This window comes from Cavia porcellus, unplaced genomic scaffold (genome assembly GCF_034190915.1).
Source record: "Cavia porcellus strain 051 isolate PalLab524CR breed Dunkin Hartley unplaced genomic scaffold, mCavPor4.1 scaffold_10, whole genome shotgun sequence".
In the NCBI taxonomy this organism is placed as follows: domain Eukaryota; kingdom Metazoa; phylum Chordata; class Mammalia; order Rodentia; family Caviidae; genus Cavia; species Cavia porcellus.
The window spans coordinates 87,933,294-87,957,659 of record NW_026947493.1 but is presented as its reverse complement, the minus strand read 5'-3'; the positions used below and the strand labels follow the sequence as shown (position 1 = coordinate 87,957,659).

Sequence of the window (24,366 nt, the reverse complement as noted above, 5' to 3'; positions counted from 1 at the left end):
CACACAGGTCCTGTGCCAGCCCTGGCCGAGCGACCCGAGGTCTTGATGTGAGCCCTGTGGACTAGGCTGGCAGTGTTCAGGGGGTGCTGAAAGAATCTCACTTCCTTTCTTGGTTGCTTTTTTTGTGGTTTTGGCTTTTTTCCATTGATTTTATTAGTACGCTTCTGCAGTACTTAATGATCGTATTCCCCCTGGGGGGTAGGCCCGCATGTGTCACACACCTCGATTCTGTTTTCAGTCCGGCTTTCCATCTCGATTCCGTCCGCTGTGAGGAGGGCCTGTCGCCTACTTCTTAGTGTCCATCTTTCACTGTGCTCTTTGTTGACATTTTGGGCTCTCATGTAAGAGAGACCGTGTGATATGTAGGCTGGAGCGGTCATTCTTCCCTCAAATGCTTCAGGTTTATCCTTGTGTGACCCCTGTGCCCTGGGCTCCAGGATTGTCGCCAGTTTGTGGCTCACAAGTGTAGCTTCCTTAGTGGCTTGGAGGTCTCCTCGGCTTGGTCTTCGGTTTGTCTCTAGGAGGAGCCCCCTCCTGGGTCAGCGAGGTTGGCCGGCAGTGGTGCTCCCCGTGTTGGGCTGGGTCGGGGGCTTTGAGCTGCAGGCAGGAACCTTGCATGTGAGTTGGCGGGAGCGGGGCTGTAGGGGCAGGGCTGTCCCAGAGGAAGCAGGGAACGGAAAGTTAATGTGCAAAGCCACAGCAGAGCTCAGTGCTGCGAACTGGAGAGAATGTGCTGTCACTGCTTCGTTCATCAACCGGCGGCAGTGTGGGGAGACGCCTTTCCCTGCCCCTGGCCTTTTCCTCTCTCGCTCGCTGCCAAACCTATTCCCTCCAGATGTCATTAGGCTTGTTTCCTCCAGGGTATTATAGTGTGGTTGTTTTAGGACGCCGGCCGGCACTGGCACTGAGTCTGTGAGTTGTCCATGTGTCTCGTTCAGGGTATTGTGTGTGTGTGTGTGTGTGTGTGTGTGTGTGTGTGTGTGTGTGTGTATGAGTCTGTCTGTCCTTCATCTTTGGCTAGTCATCATCTTTTAAAAATCATTTTCAGGAACAATGAGAATCCATCATGTGGCTACTTTATTCCCAGGTAGATTTTGAACTTGCTTTTGACAGTAACCTATCAGTGCAGGATCCCTTACATTGAAGTCTGCACTTCCAGGTCCTGAGCCACCTGGAGGTGGACACCGGGGGCATGCTCACTCCTGAGCTACCTGGACATGCAGGAGGCCTCCTGGGCACTCCTAGCCAGTAAGTCCTAGGTTTGGATTGCTAAACAAAAGACTCTGTCCTTCCTCAGAAGATTAAAATTCAGTCACTCAGTCTGCGTGGCTTTCCTGCTCAGTCCCTTCCCAAGTTCTTGTGTGGCCTGTGACTCCTTTGCTGTGTTAATAGTTTTCTGTGGCTGACACCGAGATGCCCATTATTTATGGAGAGCAGTCGCCCTCTCAGCGGAGGGCTCGTCTTCTCCTTGAGTGCCCTTCCTGGGAGAGCTCTGGCTAGCTCTGCCCAGCGCCACTCTCTGTCGACTGCGGCTCTCACACTGTGCTTTCCCACGCTGTGTGTGGACCGACCTGCCGATGCAGAGTTAGATCTGTGTTTCTCGCTGCTGTCTTGGGTTGGCCCCTCCCCACATCAGTGCTTTCCTCAGTCTCCAGGCTGATAACATGGCCTGCTTCTGATGTCTTCAAACACTGTCATCTCTGTCCGTTTGGTCTCCTATATATTTCTGGAGCCTTTCCAGTCTGCAGTCAGTTCTGTATCGTCACTATAGAAATTTCAGGGTAGTACAGGTGAAGCACTGGGTGACAAACAGCGCAGCATGTTTGGATGGGGCTGCTTATGCATTTGTCTGTAAAAAACTTGCTTTACTTCCCGTCCTGCAGAAGGACCCATTTTTATCCGCCTCCTTTTCTAGTCCTGATCTTGCGGACCTTGGTCTTGTTTGAGACTCTGCCTGGCTTAGCCCCTGGCTCTCCTCTAGACAAGGTGAGTGTCACGGTGAGGACACCACACACTGACAGACACATACACTGACATACGCCACACACTGATGCATACCACACAGGCATGCATGTGCACTCACACGACACCACACACCAACACACACTCATGCACTCACACCACACGTACACTTTAGTGACAGGCACTGACTGGTAACTGGTGGTCAACTTAAGCACCAGCTGAACCGAATCAGTGCGGTGCTGAGCGTGGATGGCCCACCTGACTGTTACCAGCTTAAAAGGAGACCTGGAGAGGAAGAGTAGCATTGTGGGTTTTCCTAAGTGGCGGTGGTGTTGGGAGCTGTTGGCTCCTTAGAGGTGCTTGTCATACTGGCCTCCAGATATGAACTCTGCTGTTGTCATCGGAGGAGCTTAGGACCTTGTTGCTGAGGATGGCTGTGTCACTTTTCAGGTCCTTTTTCTGAGCATTGCTTCTTGGCTCCAGTGCAGAACTCTCAACCCACTGGCACAGACTGTCTAACTTCCATCGCTGACCTTTAGGCCTTCCCAATGCAGATCCAGAAATGGAATTGTATGAGTCATTGTTGTGGGCTCTAGGTTTTCAACTGAACTCAGGTAGGTTATTGCCATGGGATCTAGGCCCTCTGCTGGATTTTCTGGGTCTTCACTGTGGTGGGCAGATTTCCTGCATTTTCTTTGTTTGTGACTCCTTGGGTGACCATTATAAATAATACTGTAAATTATGTGTCCTGTATTCTCTTGTTCTCCTTGTACACCCTGTCTACAACAGGCACACATGCACACGCACCACACCACAGACACACATGTGCACTCACACTGACATCCCCTGTCACACGCACATACACAGTCACACACGTGCCACCCACTGTCACCTATGATGCACACCGCACACTGATACTGCCCCTGCCCACGCACCCTGACACACACAACTGACCTGTTCACTGTGTTTCCTCTGAGCCCTTCTGGTTGCCCGAGTGGCTCTCCACCTCTTTGGGATGGAAGAGGTTACACTGCCTCCTCCAAAAGGAAGCCTTCGGCGAGGGTGGGGAAGGTGAAGTCCGCACTGCTCCTCGCCTTGGCCTGGGGGCGCCGGCACTCGTCCTGCTGCGTCCTGCTGTGCTCTCGCCTGCCCTCTTTCCACCACTGACCACTTACATCTCTTTCCCTCTTCTCAGTGCACAGCTCTTCCTGGCTGTCCCCGCTGAGCAGCCAGCTGCCCCGCGGTCCTCACAGGCGCGTTTGTCACCGCGTGCACACGGTGCAGGGGAGGCTGCAGCAGGCGGAGTGCAGGGCTGCAGGGTGTGTGCAAAGGCCCTGGGGTTTTCACTCTCTTGCTGGGGATCAGACTCCAGCGGCCAGCCAGCATCCGGGTCTTTACTGCTACGCGGAGTCCTGCACAGACAGAGGAAAGCTCGTTCCAAGGCGGGCACGCAGGAACCCAGGCTGGGTCTGGCAGTCATGGTTGCGGATGGGACAGGGAGGTCAGAGGGCCCAACATGCGGCTCACACTCCCCCAAAGACCCAATCCGGAGCAGAGTGAATGTCGGGGTATGGTCACAGTAGGAATACAGTGGGTAAGAGTCCAGGGCCCCCAGAGGTGCACGGCCGTTCCTCACCGCGGGGGCGGGGGTGTGCCAAGATGGGGTGACATGGTCAGAAGTCAGATGACACCTGCCAGGGTCACCAGTGGATTTTAGAAGCAGTGTGTAAAAGTCTGGTGAGCAGGGAGCACCCAGAGTCCAGCTCCTGTGCATCTAAGGGCCACCCTCGGAGCTAAGGCAGGAGCCAGCGCCTGCTTCCTGGGGCCCGGCAGGCCGCATTCCAGGGGACCCCTGCACCAGCCCGCTGCGCCCCACGAGGTCCGTCCAGCGCCCGAGACCGCTTGTCCAGGGCCGCGTGTGTGCGGGGCTGCGGGGCGGCTCCAGGCGGGGAGCAGAGCACGGTTCCCGGCAGAGCAGGGTTTAGTCCGCGGCGGCCACACTGTCCGTGCTGAGTTTCCTAAACTGGTGGCCACAGAAGAGGGTGATAGTCTCCCAGTGTCTGAGAGATTTAGGGGCAACAGATGACGTTCTGAATTTACTTATTTGTAAAAAAAAAAAGAAAAACGATAGCTATAGAAATAAAGTAGACGATAAAGCCAGTGAAGTAAAATTCAAATAATCTGTAACAGCTGGAAGAGTGAGTGGGAGAGCGTTTACAAATGGCATCAAAACAAAAAGTACTAAAATGAATGAAAACTTTGGGAAACCAACACAGTGTGGTATCTAGTCCTCAGCATTTGATTCTTTCTGTTGCAGTGAGAATTGCACAAGGGAAAAGCCCCGCCTTCTTCCCACCAGGTACCTCGGACTGTAACAACGTAGCTAGAAGGAACTTCAAGACAGAAACCCACGGAAAACCCCGCCCGGACCCCCAGGATCAGGTGTGACCTGAGGCGAAACCTTTCACAGAGAGGAAACCCCAGTCGCTCACCCCAGCGTTCCGCTCTGGCTGTATTTTCCCTGGGAAACCTGATTAGTGCTGGTGAACACAATGAAGTACCCTGGGTTTCAGTTCCCTCAATCCATGTGTCAGTGGGTCCACTGGTGGCCTGGGACTGCAGCCCAGCCGCTGAATGTCACCCAGGTGTCAGGAGTCTCTAATTAGCCTTCTATCTCCTACTTTTAAACACATGCAAATGTCCCCGCACCACCGAATGCCAAGGAAACTCTCAAAGGTGAATGATAAAGTCCAACACGGAGAAAAGAAATTTGGGAGAAAGACTCTATACAATAAGGAAGCTATTTTAAAAAAGAAAAATGAGCATTTAGAATTAAAAAGAATCTGTCAGATGAATGGAGGGCCAAGGATTTAGCTCAGTGGCACGAGCCTGCCTAGCAAGCACAAGGTTCTGAGCTTGATTGCCGGCACCACAAACAAAAACAAACGATCAATGGGAAACTCATTGAAACACATGGAGGATAAAGTTGAAAGAATATTCTAGAAAGTATAGAAAAGATGGATTAAAAACAGGACAGCAAATACAGGAAAATTAGAAGATTATTCTAGAATGTTCAATTCCCAAAAAGAAGAGAGCAAGTGAAGGGAAGAGAGTTGTCTCTACAGTAACAGCAGTGTTCCCAGAACTGAATGGCACACACTGATGGGCACAAGAGAGTGCCTGGCCTCCAGGAGGTTCCATGAGGAAAAACCCCACCACCGACTTCTGGGGAAATTTCAGACCCGGAGCTGTCAGGAAAGCTATGCGGGCAGGAACATGAGGAGAAATCAGCCTTGAGAATGTCTGCGGAAGGTGCTTCACTAACACAGTGGTTTCAGCCTCGGACTTGAGGCCTGCACAGAGCTGAGACAAAGTCCTCCGTATTCCTGTATGGGACGTTTCGGGGAACAGAGAAGTGAGGGACTGAGCAGGACAGCGGATGGTGGATGCTGTGGGATGCAGCCCCCAGCAGCAGGCATGGGCTCTCCAGGAACTTGCAGGGTGGCCCAGGGCCAGGGAGCACACGGGGCCAGAGCCTTCCCACCCCTCCCAGCCCTCCGGTGGGGCAGCCTCCTGCATGGAGTGGGCTGGAGGGAACGGAGGGCTGAGTTACCACAAGCACGGAACACTGCAAAGACGGTAAAGGGGATGAAAATCCCACAGGAAGCAGAACACCACACTGGAAAACCACCTCAGTCAGTGCACAGTGTGGCTCAGCCGAGTGCGTGCTCAGTCAGAACCATGGAGCTGCTCCACGTGGATCGGAAGCCCTGGAGGGTATTGCAGGGGAAGCGCTCACCTCTCCCTGGGCATCAGCGTGCACTCAGCATCGAGGGGCGCTGTGGGGGCTTGTCCCCGAAGCAGGTCCGCAGTAGGAGGGGCTGAGTGATGGCTGTCCAAGGTACAGTGCTGAGTGGTGGCAGAAGAGGATTGGAGAGAGGACTCAGAGGTGAGTGGGGCCTGGCGTCCTGGGGCAGGAAGCGGGGCCAGAGCGAGCCCAGCACAGCAAGGGCCAGCTGCTCTGCCTCGTCATGTCTTCCCTAGAAAGGCTTTTGGGTCCTAATGCTGGCCAGTCCTGTGTCCCTTCCCTAGCATCTTGCATACCTCTCTTCTAGTCAGCTCTAGCGCAGAATCCTTCCACAATGGGAGCCCACATTGGGGCCTGAGCGGGCACCTGGCCCCCACGCCTCCCACACACCTGCCCTGGCCTCCAAGGGCCTTGCAGCCCTCACCCGCCTCAGCGGAGCCCAGCATTCACAGTCTGGACACAGGAACAGCGGTACCGCAAACACCGTGCACACAGTGCGGGGGAGACCAACACTGGGATTCGATGTTCTCATCAAACCCGGGAGAAGTGTGGATGGTGCTGGTGCTCTGCCAGCTGCAGTGCTACTGCCGTGGACAGTGCTGCCTTGCTCTGGTATCTAGGCACGAGTGCCCGAGTCACAGAGTGAAGTCGCAGCTCTCCCACCAGCCCCAGCAGACACTAGGGATGCTCCACCTGCTCCCCCGGCCTCCGCAGTAGGCCTCTGTCCAGGCCCTGTGTTTCCAGGAAGGGGACAGCTAGACATGACTCCGAACTGACATCAGCTTCTGGATGCCTGCAGGGTCGCCGGGGTTCAGCAGAGGCTTCTGGGATCTAGTGGATTTGGCTGGGCCCCGTGCCCTCAAGTCTAGTGACTCCTGTGGGACCATCCCTTTGTAGGTGGAGGAGCCCCACATTGTCCTCTGACCTGTGGACAGAGATCTTTTACCTTCTAAAATGTTTTTCCATATTGTGCCAAGGTTAATAGCTGATAGCAACTCATAGTATAAGATGTGCACATGGAACATAGGTGAGCAGCACACAGCAAAAAGAAAAAAAGGGTAAAAACACAAACCAGAATAAGAAAGGGAACGGACACACAGGGTGTCCCCCACGCATGCTTGTACGCTTGCGCAGGGTGCACGACGCCTCACACTGCGGCCCTGTCAGGAGAGGTGCAGGGGCTGGAGAAGGCTGTGGTGGGAGGGTCCCATGGCTTATCTCCAGCAGCAGCAAGATCACAGACACAGGCAGCACAGATGACAGCCTCATCCTCACATCACTGAGGACCTCCGTGTGTGTGCCTCACTTCCCTCCAACGCCACGTTCACACTGCTCGGTGTGAAAGAGCTGTGGGCTGCCGGTCACGAGAGGGAACTGAGTGCAGGACTGTCTCCTCCGTGGCGGCGAGGCTTGGACTCTCTTTAAGTCTGCAGAGCTGCCTCTGGTGTCTTCCCCTGCAGCACACCCATAAGCCAGCCGTGTCCCCGCAGGCCTGGACCAGCAGCTGAGCACAGCGCCAACACCCGAGCAGTCCCATGTTTACACATTTCTCAAATGCTAAGTAAGGGGCTATGGTAGGACTCCTCAGAAAACAAAGTGGCCTGGACAAAGCCTGGCCCGTGACCGCAGGAAGATGTCTCACACTAATTCAGTGACATCACCCTTAGCATAATAAATGAACACACACTGCCACGTACAAGAAGCAAAATCGATGCTCAGCTTATATTTAAAACAGAAGAAGTGTGCTCTCAATAAGACACAATGGCCACATGTGTCAGCATTCGTCCCAGAGCAATTAGAGGATAAACTCTAGCCTGGAAAAGTCCGGGCAGCATCAACAAACACCAACAATGAACGAGACTGTGGGAAAGTTTAAGAATGAGAGTATGAATATCGGGTGACATGAAGATAAAGAAAATACATCAAAGGCTAAGGAAGCCAGAATCAGCGCCAAGTCAGCCAGATCTGTGGACACCAACACTTCGGAGGGAGTCAGAAATGTAGGTTTATTCTGTTGTACCCACAGCCGGGTCACAAAACCAGGAAGCCCAGGCCCGTCCACCAGAAAGCTGTCTTGTCAACAAAGAGGACGGCAGCAGGGAAGGCGCCTTCTCAGACAGGACTTTTAGGAAGCTAAAAAGGACCAGATCGAAAAGGTCACTATGCAAAATTATTTAACAATTTTCAGTATACGAACAGATCAAACCAAGTTAAAAGACGAAGGACAAAGTCAGGGGAGCATCTGCCTCTCAGACCACAGAACATCACAGGGCCGGTGTGTTCAGATCCCGGGAACACAGCAGAAAACGTGACCATGGGGCCTCAGAGCTCACGGATGGCAACACGGATGGCACAAGCGTGCTCTGGACACCCGATTTCACTGGAAAAACAAATACGAATTAAAGTGTTACTGAGACACCACTTTTCGCTTTAGAGTATCAAACTGAAAACACGCAGTTCAGCAGAGTGCAGAGGTGGTTTCCCAGCGCACAGACGCACCAGAGCCGGGAGGACACCCTGGAGACACCCACGGTCAGCACTCGCGCCTGCCACCCCGCTTCTGGACTCAGGAGGCGAAGGTGGACGGTCCATGAGGTGAGGCGCCCTTGACAGCAGAAACAGAGGGCAGACAGCTTGTCCCAGTGCAGAGGGAGTGTCCCCTGGCTGTGGCGCTGATCGGGCTGCAGGACCAAGGAGGGAGGGACCTGCGTGAGCACCGCGCTGCATCCCGCTGGGTCAGCTGAGCGCTTGTGTCAAGCAGGAGAACGTCTCTGTCCATCTGTCAGTCCATCTATCCGCCCTGCTGCAGGTCTGCACTGAAGCTGTCTGCGCAGCCCAGGTAGCATGCAGACGTTCCCCAAGCCGGCCAGGCTCACCTCCCGCTCTGACAGCGCCTGGCAGCTGCGGGTCAGCTGCCCTGGGGCGGGCCCTGGCCACGCGGAGGCAGGAGCCACAGCCACGCGTGTGCGGGCAGAACCAGCAGCCGGCGCGGGGGAGCTTGTGGGCCGGAGAGGACAGAAAGCCAGAGCCAGGGCGACGGCTATGGATGGCCCCAGGTCCATCGGGCTTGTCCTGGGTGGGAGCGAGCACACTCGAAGTCACCCATAGTATTCAGTGAACGGCTCAGAAAAGTCTGTGTGATCAGCAGTGAACCCAGAGATTCAGCGTGAGCCTGGAAACACTTGAGGCGGGGTGACAAGGCGCGGGCGCCCTCCCCAGGCCGCGGTCAGGGCGGCGGGTCCCCGGCACAGGCAGGGCCGTCAGGTCTCAGCAACCTGAAACCGTCCCGGGCTGGAAGGCCAAGTGAGCGCGGGGCCGGGCCGGGGACAGGGACGGGGACAGGGACAGGGACCGGGACAGGCCGGGCCGGGGACGGGGACAGAAGGGCGGCTCCCTTCGGGTGCGGACCGGGCAGAGGTCGGGAAGCCGCGGCCAGGAGGAGGCTGCGGCCGTGGAGACGCCTCCTCCCGCGGGGCGCCCGGACCGCCAGCGCGGTGCCTGCAGGAGCGGGAGGCGCGCACCGGGCTTGGGGGCGTCGGGTGCCCGCGGGGGTCGCCTGCGGCCCGGGCCATCTCTGGGGTTTCCTTTCGGACCCAGACCCGAGTCCCGCTCCGCCCCGCGGTTCCGAGGTCCGGGTCACTCGCGGGCATCCCCGGGCCGAAGTGGGGGGCGGGCGGGGACGCCCGGGACCTGGAGTCGCGCGGGGGACCTCGCCCGGGCCGGCCGCGCAGCGCGGGTGGGGGACACTCGTGCGCGAGTCCTCGGGAGCCCCACGCGGGCCGCTCTCGCGTGCGCCTCCCCCGCTGTTCCCGCCCCGTCCACTCCCGGAACCAGGCCAGAGCCGCAGGAGCGAGGCGGGGGCGTGGCCCGAGCCTCTCTGGGGAGGCCGAGGCAGGAGGGCCCCGCCCGCCGCCGCCCTGGGGTCGGGACCTGGGGGCGCCGCACGCTGGCGTTAGGACCCAGGGGCGGCGGCGAGCCGGGAGCCGGCGCCACCTACTTATAGCGCGGACCGGGCGAGCGCGCGCACTCGGCCTCGGAGCAGCGGACCGCGGGGCCGGGACCGACGGGGCTGAGACCCAGAGCTCCCAGCCGGACCTGCGCCCAGACCCCACCCGCCCGGCCCAGGCTTCTGCTCTGTTGCGGTTGTTGGTTGACTGTGCGACCGCCGAGCTCCCGGCCTCCTTCCCGGTCCACAGAAGATGCTGACGGCGCCAGGCTGACCAAGCGGACTGACCCGACAGACCCAACCCGACCCAACCCGACCCGGCCCGACAGGACCAGACCGACCCGGCCTACCCGAACTCCGCCCGCCGCCCCGATGCGGCTGCGCCTCTTCCCCTTCGCGCTCGTGCTGCTTAACTGCGTGGACCTCGGTCACGGCCAGGGCGGCCGCTGGCGACGCGGGAAGCGAGGTGGGTCAGGCGGGCGGATGGGACTGGACCCGCAAACCGTCGCCACCGCTGTCCCCTTGAGCCCCAGACGCCGCTGTATCCCGGAATCCCCGCTGCGTCCCCGATTCGGTGCGCTTGGGAAGGCGCGGGCGGCCCTCCAGGTTCCCATCCCGTCCCGTCTGCGTCTGAGGTCGCCTCTGCCTGGAGCGCACTGCCCAGCAGAACCTGGGACCTCCTTCCTCCCCGGGGCTGGCGGGAACATCTGTCCTGGGAAGGTGACAACATCCCCCGCTGAGCGCACTCAGTTCCCCTGGAGATGGGTACCGTGTGTTGAGCGAATCTCTGACCGCCGGGGATTCCGACCCGGGCGCTGGACAGGGCCACAGCGCTCCCGCGGCCGCCGGGGACACTGCACCCGCTCCCCTCCTGCAGGGCGCAGAGTGGAATCGGGTCGCGGGGCGGGCCTTCAGCCCACATCCGCGGGGCGCAGGGCGCGTGTCAGGCGTCCTGCCTGTGTCCACACCCAGGTGCGCGGGACTCGGAACCGCTGGACGGTGTCCCCCAACTCCGCCCCTGCCCTCGCAGGTTTTCCCGCCCACAAAGGGCCTACGTTTCTAATTAAAAGAGGACCCGCGGTCTGGCAGACCGCGCGGCCACTGTGGCCTTTGGCTTTGCGGGCTGAGGGAGCAGTGTGGCCACAGAGACCTCGCCGGAGTCCCGAGCATTGTCCTGGTCCCCAGCTTAAGCTGCTTTTAATTGATCTCGTATCCGCCGATTGATCCTGCAGGATTGCTGCGCACGGCGCAGTGGCTTCCTGAGGAGCCCAGCACTGAATGGGTTTCCTGCGCCGCCGCCCGCTCCGCTGTGCGCCCCGTCCTGGCAGCGGGGTGTCACTTTCCAGAAGGAGAGCGGTCACTAGCTTTCCGAGAAGGTGTGCGGCCGGCGGAGAGGCGCGTTTCCTGGCCGCGCGCTGCACGTGGGCAGCGGGCACCCGGCTGGCCAGGAGCCCCACCCGGACCGGTTCTCTGCCTTTTTCTTTTCCGTATTCCATCTGCAAATAATCAAACCTTCACAGAGCAGCGCGCTCGGAGCTCCTTTGGCATTATGTTTAGTCTGCTCTATGATCTCAGATGCTCCGTAATATCATTTTCTTAATGAAATAAAATTCTTGGCAGAGATCAGATAATTTAGTCAGTTAAAATCAATTGCATCCAGTCTGGAGTAGAGCAAATGTACGGTTTAACTCTGTGTTTTATTTCAAAATATAGCCAGGGGACAGAGGAGTGGAGGGTTGGCCTCTGCGGGGGCTCAGGGCTGTGAGGGAGACCTGCGAATGGCGCGCATGGCCTACTGTGTTTCCCCTATATTTTGAAACAAAATCGTGAAATAAAAATGCATTTGAGAGTCACGAAGGGCCAGCTGCAATGCCTTTTTATGAATTAGGTGCCGCACGGTGCCGCAGTGTGACCCCTCCAGGGCAGCTGGCGGGGCAGCCTGGGGAGGCCGCAGAGGCCCTGCGCTCGGCCGGGATGGCCGTGGGCATTCAGCGTGTCACCCTGCTGCCTGTCTGTCTGGGACGCGGGGATTTATGGGTACGGCAAATGGGGTTACCTGATTGGCTTTATCTTTTGGAAGGGCTGTGAGCAGCATTTTGGGCTGAGTTTCTGAACGTGGACAAGTGAATTGCAACTTTATTCGGTGTCCTGGAATTCCTTGCACTTGGCACGACATGACTTCATCTTCCGCCTCTTGCTTGCTGACGTGCCCATCATATTTTTGCCAGGGGTTTAGGCAGATTTTCGCTGGTCTTGAGAGGTTCCAGATGTATGCCTGCGTTTTTCCCGCTGGGGCCTTCCTGAGCGGCCCGGCCCAGGGCGGCCGCTTATTTCTCCTCAACATTTCACCTCCACGAAGTTGCATTTGGCTTCTTCCCCGAAAATGAAGTGCTCTTCACAATAGCCTGGTGCGGTTCTGGCCGATGAAACTGCGAAGAAAGATACAGTTTCCTTTTAAGTCCCACAGAGCTAAATGCATTTGTATTTGTCTTTTAAAAATTAATGAAGCAATTTGGAGATGCTTGTGTTTTAAGTACTTGAAAGAATGCCTTCTTTCTCATGGTGACGTTTCCAAACAGAGTGGCACGTGGAGCGTAGAAGCTACACTTAAGTGGGAGACGCATTTTGTATACGTGCATTCTTCAGCACTGAAGTATTTTGGAGAAGCTGATGCAGTGTTTACTTTTGCATTCTTCCTCCTCCTCCTCCCTCTCTTTAATCTACTGCATTTGCTTCCAGATAATGGCGTCAGCTTTGCTGGCCACCGCATTTCGTCCGGGGAGGTCAGAAACGTGCTGTGTGAAAGCAGCATCTGATTTTGCCGATGAAGCTCAGAAGTGTCCAGAGCAGGCAGTGCTTTCCTGCAGCTGAGTGGTCCTGGGTGACCTGATTCGCCCTGAAAGCCAGGCCTGGTGGGTCCAGTGTTTGCAGCAATCACACGTTGGATATGACGCCCCTAATTCCTTAGTACAAAGTCACCTCACCTCGGGATGTATGTGGGAACCCCCAGGTCACAGACTGTCTGAGCTGCTTTGCACATCTTTCCTTCCTTGACACTGCCCTCCACTCCCCCTCCCCACTGTGACCCTGCTGCTCACCTTCCCCTCCCCTGGAGTCACAGGCTGGGTCTCCGTGCAGGGCTGGGTAGGGGTAGCTGGGTACACTGTCTCCGGGAGGCCTTCCGGAAGTAGCCATCTGCCTTCCCACGCCATTCCCTCCTGCTGCTGATGTGTTCCTCTTATAGGCCTCTTTTTCCTCTGCATTCTGGTTATTTTCCACGTCTCACCATCCCACTTGGAACTGGGCAGGGGGAGCGCTGCGGAAGGGGAACTGTAGTTTCTAAAACACATTTTTCTAGAACAAAGCAAATGAGAGATTGGAATCCCCAACCACATCACCTGAATGAATGGGGAACCATTTAGAGGAAATTAAAAAGCCTGGAGCATCGGCCTTCTTGGTGTGCATTTGTATAACGCAAGGGTGAGTCGGTGTGAGGAGTGCTGGATCTGTATTCCTGTGTGCACAGCCCGGGACAGCTGAGGGGTGCAAGTTAGGGTGCTCCCTGTGGGCGTGCTGTGGGCTCCTCCCGGACCCCGGCCCTGCCCAGCTGCTTAGCAAGGGCTGTGTAACCTCAGAGCTGGCGGTTCAGGGGGCAGGGCTGGAACCAAGGCCCCGCTTTTCTTGTGGCTTTTCCCGCCCACTGTGCACATGCAGTGTAGACGTAATAAAGGGGAAATCGTCTTTGAATCCATTTAACAATTCCTCAGATCAGACTTTTACTGGATCTCAGAGCTCCCCACTAATTACAATAATAAAGTAACTGATATTAAATAACTGTTTTTTTTTTGTCTTTTTGCTTTTTATCTTTACCAGGGATCGAACTCACGACTGCCTGCTTGCAAGGCAGGCATTTATGCCGCTGAGCTAAATCCCCAGCCCCGATATTAAATAACTGAAAGCTGAGGGTAGAGTAACTGAGGGAAGGTGCTTCTAGTAAAAATTTGCATAATGGTTATGATAGAGTTTTGGATCATTTTCTCAGACCTGAATTATAGGGACCTCTTCTATTTGTGGTACTCCGAGAGCAAGAACAAGTGTATATGTGTATGTGTGTGCGTGTACACTGATGCAGTGTGTGTGCTGATGCATGTGTTCACAAGAACATGTATATGTGCTTTTTCACATGTGCATCATACCACCTTTAGACTTCCTTTGCCATGTTATGATTTTAACCTCCTGCTGAAGGACAGGTAAAAGGCACCTCGTGGAATAGAAGTTACCTTGCTCAGCACATTTCTCTGGAGCAGAGCTCACACCTCAACTTGGGGTTTAAGGTGATGTGCAGTTTTCGTGGTCTTCGAAAGTCCGATGTGACCTCTGTTCTGCATCCCCCCGGGGACCAGGAAGACACAGAGCTTCCCCTAAGCTTCTCAGAGCGGCCCAGGGTCCTCCCTTAACAAGTTCAGAAGCATCAGCTCAGAAGGAGCAGGTGACATCTTCGCAGTTGGTCAGGTGGCTGCTTCAGACTGGTCAGATTTACTTTCTAAAAGCTTGCTTTCCTTGGGTGGATTTTTCAGTCGTTTGTAGATGTGCGCTCAGCATCGTGAGGCCACAGGGAGGCCAACAGCTCGAAGCTCATCTCGGTGATTGCCGAGTTACTTGGCCAGGAGTCCCTTCATCAAAGACAGCAGCTGCTCTCTCCAACCCCACTCCAGAGTGTAGAACACGCAGGGTGAGGACTTCCTTCACATTTCTTCCCCGGCCCACTGTTTATCTCATGAACATGACACTTACCCAGGGGTGGAGGCAGTACTTCAAGCTCCCGCTGACCGCTGTGTGCTGGCCGCGGGCGCAAACGGCCTGCTGCTGTCCAGGCTCAGGCTCAGGTGAGATCTCTCCTGAAGCTGAGGTCTCCTCCCCGTGCTGTGGAGCGCTAGCCAGCAGGCGACGACCGACAGAGGGCGCACTTTCTGCTCTGCAGACCTGCTCTGCCGGCCCTGTTGACGGTGTCAGCGTCTGGAGGTCAGTACACTCGCTGAGGTGGGAGCAAATGCAGAGCGCCAGTCTCCTAAGTCTCTGCGTGGCCCTGAGACCTCGCTGAAAGGCAGTACTGACCAACTGCATGGCTTGCAGGCCTGGAAGACGTTAAAACTAGAGATTGCGTCGTCTGCAGGTAGATTCCGGCTTCCAGATCCACTTTGGAAAACTTACAGGTTTTAAAAATTTTTAGAAGTTTAAATGCTTTCCATAAAATTCCTGCCTAAATATTGAAGCAGTGACTAGTTGCCCAGTGACACTGAATTAATAGCTCTCTGTTGTTTGCGCTTAGTTAATCCCTCTTTTTCTCCAAGACTTTGAAGCTTGATTTGCTTTGTCCCATGGACTCACACAGCAAACCTGCTCCTCTCCACGAGGCCTGGTCGGTTCCAGTAGTGACATCCTGTGACCCTTCCCACATGTGCCCCTTCGGTTGACCCTGCTGTCCATCCAGGACGTGGTCTCCGTGGCTGTGACTGCTGCAGCCGCCCCGTGCTGGCAGTGTGCTTTGTTACTGAGCATCCGCGCTGTGACAGGGACAATGATTCCTATTTTGCAGTTCCCATGCAGAACAGGAGGAACTGCAGGCCTGGTGGAGCTTGGTGGACTCCAGGAACACATGTCAGGCTGCCAAAAGCAGTCCCTTCCCTTTGGGGTCACTCTGGACCGGCAATCTCTGGGGGTCAGCACTCACGTTGTCTGTGTTTTTAGGTTAGTGGGAGGGAAAGGAGGGGACACAGAGCTTTCTGATCCCTGCACCCTGTCCAGGGTCATGTTGGCCTTATGGGACGTGTCAGCCACAGCAGTGCTGAGAGGGCTCCCCAGCTCCGAGCGAGGCAGCCGACCCTGCCCAGGGCCCCAGGAGCCACAGCTGCCTGCTCACCAGAGGCCAGCGGTTCCCAGTTCAGGCGGCCTTGAACCCTGGGCTTTGCTGCCACGCTCAGTGAAGAAAAGGAGGGGGCCCCGAGATCTATAGTGGGAAGAGGGGCACTGGAGCCCTGATTCCTGTAAAGCCATTTGAAATTAGATGGGCACCCAGGTGCTCAGGTGCACAGAGCTTTTAAGCTAGTTTTCTGACTCCGTCCACTCTGGGGTAGCTTCTCTGCTTCCTCCTCGAGTCTGCTTCGAAGAGCCCAGAACCCAGAGCCAGTATCAAGGAGCCATTCCAGGTAGGAACGCCACATCTCCTAGTCAGGGCTAGACGTTCTTGTCTTCTGTATCCATGCCTTCCTCTACCTCACTTTTGAAAATCATTTTTGTAAGGAATCTTTTATATCATTGAGACTTTTTGGTGTTTTGCCTAGAAAGAAAGTAAGACTTTATAATATGATTGTGTAAGAAGCTGATTTTTGTTTTTTGGTACCTGGGATCCAACTCACGACCTCATGTTTGCCATAAGAAGTTGATTTTTTTTTAAAGAAAGTGACTTCTTGTAGTTTGTACAATACATTTAAACTGGAACTGTATTCATTGTTAGAAGTTTGGAAAATATAGAACATGGGAAAGATGCAAAATTGCTAATAGTTTTTTTCCTTTAGTAGTAACCATCGTTAACATTTTGACTTTTACTGTTCCTGACTTTCACCTTCTAAGGGTACAATCCAGGAACTGTGCATTGTGAGCATATACTGTGGACCTGAATGTCTGTATTGCAACTTATTATTCACCATGAAACAGTGAAATCCATGTGTGTGTTGGTGGGTGGTTAGACATGTCGGTGTGATTGACAGTTCTCAGCAGTGCTGACTCCCTCCTCTAAAGTCCCTTCTCACCTTAAAAGTCATTCACAGAAATGCAGGTCAGCGCTGTCTGCTGTCCTCGAGCGTGTCCTGGGTGTGAAACACAGGTGTGTGTGAGCTGGCCCTGCATGTGGCCAGGTGGCAGGCCACACAGGCATCTCGCCCCTCCTGGAGTGACCTCGTGAGGGGCCTCATTGTGGTTAGATGAGGAGGGAAGCAGAGCTGGCTGGGGCACCCAAGGCGGCCCTCAGCAAGGAGGTGGGGGGACCTTCCCCACGGTGTGCTGGGGCCCTGAGTCTGTGGGTGGGGCCCTTTTAACTCTTGTTCACATTCTGGGCCTGCCTTGTTACCTAGGAGCTCCCTGGGGAGCTGCTAACTCCGCACGCAGCTGCTTAGAGCCTGCTGGGTCCGCATCTCCTCAGTGGCTGGGACTTACGCACCCTCTCCCAGGGAGCTCTGAGCCTCTCTGCTCTCAGGTGATGGCCACTGTAGGTCATGTGCTGACCAGGGTCCTGCGGACCGCAGGACAGCCATCTAACTAAGCGTCCTGTTGGTTCCCAGGGGAGCCGGAGCTGCTGCTGTGAAATGGGTCACAGCAGTTGATTCCCCACTTCAGTGCCTCAGTGGGTTTCCACTGTGCCCTGGTTGAGTCCCAGACTCCTGCCCAACCTGCAAGGCCCGGAGTGACACGCCCTGGCTACCTTTGGCTGATACTTTTTCAACACTAGACAGCTCATTCAGAACTTTTGCTTATGCTGGGTTTGCTGCCTAGAAAGCTCTTCCTGCTCTTTCCATGACTGGCTTCTTTCTCAACTTCTTTTCCAGGAAGGGCTCTTCCTGTGAGACACATCTGTGGTTGCAGGGGATGGTGCAGTATAGACAGGGGAGTTTGAGGCAGAGTTGGAACGGTTTCGCCCGTCTTTAATCTCCTGGACTCAGAATGGGGAGTGAGTGGTGCTCTCTGGGAGGCTGGGGTGGGTGTGTCCCATGGGGGGTCTGCAGGTCCTAGTGAGGCTCGCTGAGGTGGATGCAGGGTTTAGGCCATTAGAGGACCAGCATGACCAAAGCCTCTTGCACAAATGCAACTTGCAACATCTGTGTAAGAACTGTGCACCAGGAAAGAAGGGCACAAGTCCAGTGCTCTGCGAGGACCAGGAGTGCATGGAACCTTCAAGCACCCCACAGCCCTGGTTCTGTGAGTTAATCCTAACAGGGGAGAGAGGGAGACAGAGACAGAATGAAAACTTACATTCACTCTTTGGGCCTGGCATTCTGTGTACGTACGAAGTTCGGATTAAATGTCCCTCAAAGAAGAAAGATCCCTGTCCATGTCTGAGCTTGGTCCAGGTGTTTACACAGCTCAAGGCCTTCGGTGTCTTCGTGACAGTGGGGCTGGTAGATCCCTTCAGCTCTGGGCTCAGTGTCCCTGTTGAAAGCTGGGCCACGCATGGTCCAGGAACAAAGCATGGCTGACAGTGCCACACTCGAGCTCCCCCAGGAAGATGCAGGCCCCTCATCCAGGCGTCCTCTCCTGCTGCTCATGGCACTCGCTGTAACTCTGTGCACTGACAGACCGTGTCGGTGTCTTACCACGCACAGAGCAGCCAGGCTGGAGCCCCAGCGAGCCTCTCCCGGAGCAGCCTGAGGCTTCCTTGGCTTGGTGCAGAGTGTGGCCAGCCACTGTCCAGGATGTTTTTGTGGAAACTCAGGCAGACATAGTATCCTGGGACAGGGGAGTCTCACCGTGACTGGTCTGTGGGTCTTTCCGGGCTCCTGTGGTGAGAATAAGCCCGGGCCCTGGGCTATCCCCCTCTCTGTGAGCGACTGTCTTCTCCTGTCTCCTGGGGTGGCTCAGAGCACTCAGTGTAGGGGAACCCTCAGGTCAGAGCTTCTCCCAGCTCTCCAGCCTTTCAGCAGTTCCACTAAACATCAGGAAGTGAGCAGCGCTCTCCTGTTTCTGCAGTCACCTGTCACCTGACTGCATCTGCATCTTTCTACTGCAAGATGCAACTGTTTCCCCAAGAAGCAGATTTCTCCGAGTCCACTGCTCCCTGAGACTAGTGCCACAGACTGAGCCTTCCTTGTGCTCATTGGGTCCTGTGAGGGTGGGATCCTTCTAAGGTGAGCTCCGGTCGTCTGCTTATGGGTTGCAAAGTGGCCTCTGGGGTGGGTGGGCCTCATGCCTGGCTCCTCTGTGCTTTGACCTTAGCTATCACTGTTGCTTTCTCCAGAAGGTCTCTGAGTACCCAGTCCATGGCAGGGAACCAGAGTTCAGTGGCCGAGCCCCTGCAGAGAGGGGACAAATGTCCCCTGGGCCAGAGGTCAGGTCCTGGTCAGCATCTGCCAGATGAGCAGTGGTGTCCTGGAGCTTGGGGTCTTTAGCATGGGTGTACCCCTGTGCTGTTCATTCTGGTGGGGGTTGTGAGTGCCTTCTTGTGTACTTTAAACAGAGCATTTTCATCTCATTTTTGATGAAATTAGAATTAGTCAGAAAAGTAGAATAAACACCCACACCACATATGTACAACCTTGACCGGAAAGTTAGCCCTTACAATGTGACCTCATCAATCTCCATACGCATTCTCCCCTCATTTTTAACAGAGAAACATAGAGCTTTTTGTTATAGCCCCAGGGGAAAAATCATCTGCAAGGATGAATTTCACTCCTGCATAAATTTTTTAAAATTAAATTTTATAATGAACTGATCTATACTGCAAATTTGGAAATCTGACAATGCTGTATCCCAACAATTGAATACAGATCAGTCAAGAAGTTTCTTTTCATCAAAAGGCTTTTTCTGGAATGGTGTAAATTCTACTTGAAAAGCAGTATGTATGAAACAAATGCTCCCTGGAAACCCAAAGGATTTGGAGGGTGCTGAGGGTCCCCCAGTTTTGAGCTATGGTTGGACAATGGAACAGTGCATGGTCCAGTGTTGTTGAAGTTTCCCCCAGAGGTTAGGGGGTGTGGTATGTGACCGAAGTTTTCCTTTTAAGGTTTCGTAACCCCTACCTTGCGATGGGCAGGAAAGGACCTGTGTGTTTCTTCCATACGTCAGTCTTGAAGGGGCAGCAAAGTCGGAGACATGTGAAACTTCAGAGAATCTGCCAGGACTCCAGGGAGATGAAAATATATATTTTAAGACCAAAATGATCACTTTTAAATATTTCCTTTCCTGACTTGAGTAGCATTTTCTATCATGTCATTGCTACTTCGTGATTTTCTGTGCTTGCTGGTTTTAGTGGGATGCAAGAGTGAATTAGTGTTGGCAAGGTGGTCCTGGCATTTGCTCTCTTGAGGTCCTTTGGGGCGTCCTTCCTCACAGGGTGACACCAGCTATGTGATGAGAGGCAGAGTGCTCCATGGATCCCACCTGCATGGCTTGTATTTAGATGTCCCTCCAGAACCTCAGAGGGTCCGTAGGGTTTTTCTTTCAAAAGTGGCTGGATCTGGTGTGCAGTGCTGGGATTAAGGCTGGGTGACCACTAGGTCAGTACGCTGGATGGGCATCGCCCTAATCCCAGCTGTCTGGGTAAGATAAACGGGACAGAAAGAGTCTTGTCTCCCCTGCAAGTTACTTTGCTACCTCTGTCTGCCATGAACTGTTTTCCCCTCTGCCATGTGCCACCCCGCCTTGGAGCCAGCCGATTACAGACGGAAACCTCCACAAACTGTGAGCTACATAAACCTTCCCTCCTTTAACTTTGGTGTTAGGTATTTTGTCTCAGCGATGAACAGAAAGTACCTAGGACACCACCAGAGGTCTAAGCTGTTCTGCCTGTGCGTGCCTTGGCATTTCTGTCTGCTGAGTGGAGGTAACAGCACCACATCCTTGGGGTCACCAGGAGGCTTCCACAGCAGGACTCGAGAAGTGCTCCGCATGCTACCTGGCTGTGGTGGTTTAGATCCAAAATCCCCCTTCCCCAAGTCTCATGTGTTCAGAGGTGGGGCTCGTCATGGGTGACTGGGCCTCGAGGCTCCAAGCCCATTAGTGGATTAATTCGTTGATGTGTTCACCACTAAGTGTGTCGTTAGTTGGGAGGCCTGGTGGGAGGAGCTGTGTCACGGGGCTGTCTTTGTGGGGTGCATCTCCCTTCCTGCTCCTTTCTTCTGTCTCATCAAGTGGTGAGAAGTTTCCTCCTGCTCGCCTACCTGATGTGATTCTGCCTCAGAGATGGCTGATCATGCACCAAAACCTCTAAGACCCCCCTGTCCCCTGTAGTCAGGGATCTCAGCAGCAGGAGAGACGGTGACACCCCTGAACGTAAGGAGGACAGAAACTAAAGCTCCCACTGTCCAGTGTTCTGCAGAATTATTTAATAAACGTACAGAAGCAGAACCTTTACACATAGACATTGTTTAAAGGGCAAGATGAATCTTGGTTGTTAGGTCCCCTAACTCCTCATGACCTTGGATGAACTCCGTGGAGACCATGACCGCTGCTTTTGTCCACACAGTGTTCAGCGCAGACTTTACCTGGTCATTCACCAGGTGAGCAGAAGCAGCGCTCAGCAAACGGTCAAGAGTGTTTGGAGCATCTGGTTCTCCTGTCCTGTCTGAGTGTGCGGTGGAAGAGGACACTTCCGAGCTGTTTGGAGGAGCCTGAGGGGTGAAAGGAGCGCCTGGGCGTGCTGTGCACTCGCAGAGCCACCAGGGCCTGCGGGCTGGGGCCTGGTCCTCGCTGTGAGAAGAGTACACAGTGTGGTTTGGATATTTATCCTGTTCATAACAAGCCTGAGAGTTCGGAGTAGGTGTCTCGGGCAGCGATCAGCTTCACATTCACGAGCAGGGCTGTGTCTCCTGGGCAAGAGCAGCAGCAGAAGGGCCTTGAGAGGAGGCACCACCCCCTCCCCTGCCAGCCCTCCCTCCTCTGCCCCCCCCAACCCCCCGCGGCTCTGCACCCCTGAATGCACTCTTGGGCCTGGGCACCACCATCTGAAACCCTAGCAGCTTTTGGTCCCCAGCTTTGCCACGTCCTCTTTTTAAACTTTCTTTTTTCTTTCCCAGAGACTTAGAGTGAACTGTTTCCTTGGAGATGGTAGATTTATTTCTCATTTCTCATTGCTGCCTAAGTAAAAGCTGAATATTTTGTCTGCACAATCAAATGGCTTATTTCTGCGGATTGCCTTAGCAATCATGCTGTAAAGGGAATTCTGGGTGAATATTTAAATTCTTGTCTGTATTATGTGTAACTTGGCATGTTGCATCCATACCCTGAATCAGGTTTGAGTTACGGACTTGAAACGTGGACTGGAGGACCGCTGGGTACTTCCGGATTTGGGGTGGTGGTGTTTAGCTGACACTCGTCTCAAGCTGCCCAGTGTTCACCCGAGTGGAGTTTTCCTAGCCGGATGTACAACTGTTCCTGCTCCAAGGGGGTGGTTTAAGAAAAACGATCGTGGACATTGTCACGGCTGGCCTTCGTTCTCTTTCTTTGCCCAATTTCCACCACACTGTGTTTGTGGTAATGGTTTCGTCTACCACTGGACAGACAGTTTTATTCCTAACTAATCTTTTGAATAGTCTAAAAATATACTTTTAAGTGTTTCATGGTGTGTGTGGTGTGAGAAAAATCTGTAAGGGTTCCTGATTTGGACATTTCACAAGGCAATCACTTCCCAAATATTATAATCCAAGATAAATGATAGCACATTTCATCTTTGCATTTGAGAAATCTTATTCCACTGCTCTGCAAATATATAAAGATTTTCTTTTCATGAGGCCCTAGGCTTAAATTATGGCTGCTCATTAACAAATGGTTTCCATACTCCAGGAACATGTGTGGGCGAGGCTTTTTGCAAGCAGCCATGGCCTGAGTTTGCATGGTGGGGAGTAGGGCAGGGGGGGGGTTAGGGTCTAAATTCTACTTTGCCTGGCCCTTGCTGTGCCCAGATCAGCTCTGCTGAATGTTTACTTTGGTGGCTGTGAGACAGGGCTTCCTGGCTTTCGTGGGTGAAGATGTCAGCGCAGGACGGGGAGATGCACGGGGGCAGTGGTGTTCTGTCAGCCAGCGTCATCTTGCCCGCTCAGCTGGGCATGTGTGTCCTGTGGAGCAGACTCTGCCACAGTCTTGGTGCCTTCAGCTGTGGGCGAGTGGCTTCCCTGGATGGAGGTGCAGGGAGAAGTCTTCACACATGTGCTAGTGTCCCAGCCGGCTGGCTCTCTGTCACTGTCTAGGACAGTGAATGTAGTAATTCCCTGACCTGGGGTTGCTGGCACCTGGAACCAGGACGCCCTGCCTGCTGTGCTCCCCACAGAGCTCCAGACTTGTGCTTTGTGGATCCATGGAGTGATTAGAGCTCAGTACTGTCCATCAGGGCAGCAGTTCTTGTTTGTCTGCATTTTCAGCCTAGGAGTCCAGTACCTGTGTAACTGAAATAGTGATGCCATTCCTTGACTTCTAAAACCAGGATGCCCCCCCTTCTGATCGCTTGCTGAACAGCTCCCATCCTGGAATGGAGAGACTGTGTCCCCATGTTGGTGCTGTGCACGGGCTCTGGGGACACCTCAGCCCTTGGTGCAGCCCAGTGCTCTAGGGTTCCATGGGTTGCTGTGCACTGTGCTGAGAGTGGTTACATTTGTAAACCAGCAAAAACATTGCTTTTATTTTTTGTTGGAAAATTCAGATCCCATCCCAAAGGTTGATGGCGATGATTCCGGTGCAGCACCAGCTTGGGTGACCCTTACACTCCTGGTCCTAGAAATGGTTTTGCACATGTGGCCTTCATCCTGCTCCCCACACTCTGCCCCTGGGAACTGTTCATTCCCTTCTCCTGCGCTGACCAGAGCAGGCAGGCTTTTTCCTTGCCTCTTGTCCGTGATCATAGTTAGGAGGTTTGGCCAGGCGGGTGTGGGGACCTCATAAATTCTCCATCCAGCTGAATGCAGGATGAGGGAATGTGGGCATAGTGCAGGAGGAGGTGTGGAGCTGCCTTAGACTTTCTCCAGGAGACAACTGTTCCCCAAATCGTATTACACAGTCAGCCCCACCCACCATTGCATGCAATGCTTAGCAATTAGCAACACCGCATTTCGAGCACAGCTGTAGAATGAGCTTTCCTGTGCTCCTCAGTACAAAGCAAATACCATTAACTTGGCACTGAGAGAGCACAGAAGATGGATGTCACACACATCCCCGTCCACCTCTCCTTCGCCATCTCCATCCTCATCACCATCCCCTTGCTAATCTCTGTCATCATCTGCATCCTCATTTTTGCCCCAGGCCATACGTGCAGAGTAGTTTCCGCAGTGCCTATCTCTTGGAGATGGGGCTCCTGTCTCTCCCTCCCCTCACCCAGGTTGCCTAGGCTCTGCCCTTCCTAGGCCTCCTGGCTCTCCTCTCCGTGTGCTCCTCTCCTCTGTCCTGACAGCCAGGTTTACCAGGAGTGGTGCTGCTGTGGGCTGCACGTGCAGCTGTGAGCTATGCATTGGCTGAGGATCAACTTTGCCTTTCTGGCAGCTCCTGGCTGAGCATGCAGGAGGTCAGGAAGAGCAAGAGACCAGACAAGTGTGGGCTCCATTAAAGCTCCGCCCCAGCCGCAGCTGCATGCCAACCTCCTGTCCCCGAGTCCTCGTGGCCACTAGAGCCACCCTATGGGACACAGCTCCTGCTCTTCTGGGCTCTGTGTGAAGGGCTCTGAGGAGGGTGCAGTTGCCCCCATTTCCATAGGACTCCTGTCTCCTCCACCCACTCGTTGTTCACTGGTTCAGTGTGATGGAGCCATCGAGGACTGTGTCTCTGGAACCCTCCTCATGTGCAGACCTCTCCTCTCAGCTCTCAGAGGTGACCCTTACACTCCTGGTCCTAGAAATGGTTTCTAGTCAGAAATCACAGCTGGAGGAAGCTCTGCGACGAGCAGCTGCTGCTTGGGAAG

General features: G+C 54.4%; 1 protein-coding gene and 1 long non-coding RNA gene across 2 annotated transcripts in view; both read left to right on the top strand.

The window, feature by feature from the left end:
* LOC134477958 (uncharacterized) overlaps nucleotides 1-24,366 on the top strand; it is a 433,997-nt gene that overhangs the window by 47,005 nt on the left and 362,626 nt on the right. The gene's annotated exons all lie outside the window — the stretch shown is intronic.
* Rspo2 (R-spondin 2) overlaps nucleotides 9,869-24,366 on the top strand; it is a 214,711-nt gene continuing 200,213 nt past the window's right edge. Inside the window, exon 1 of the mRNA XM_003480000.4 lies at nucleotides 9,869-10,182. Coding sequence (XP_003480048.1) covers nucleotides 10,089-10,182 — 94 coding nt within the window. The 5' untranslated portion in view covers nucleotides 9,869-10,088. The remainder of the gene's footprint in view (nucleotides 10,183-24,366) is intronic.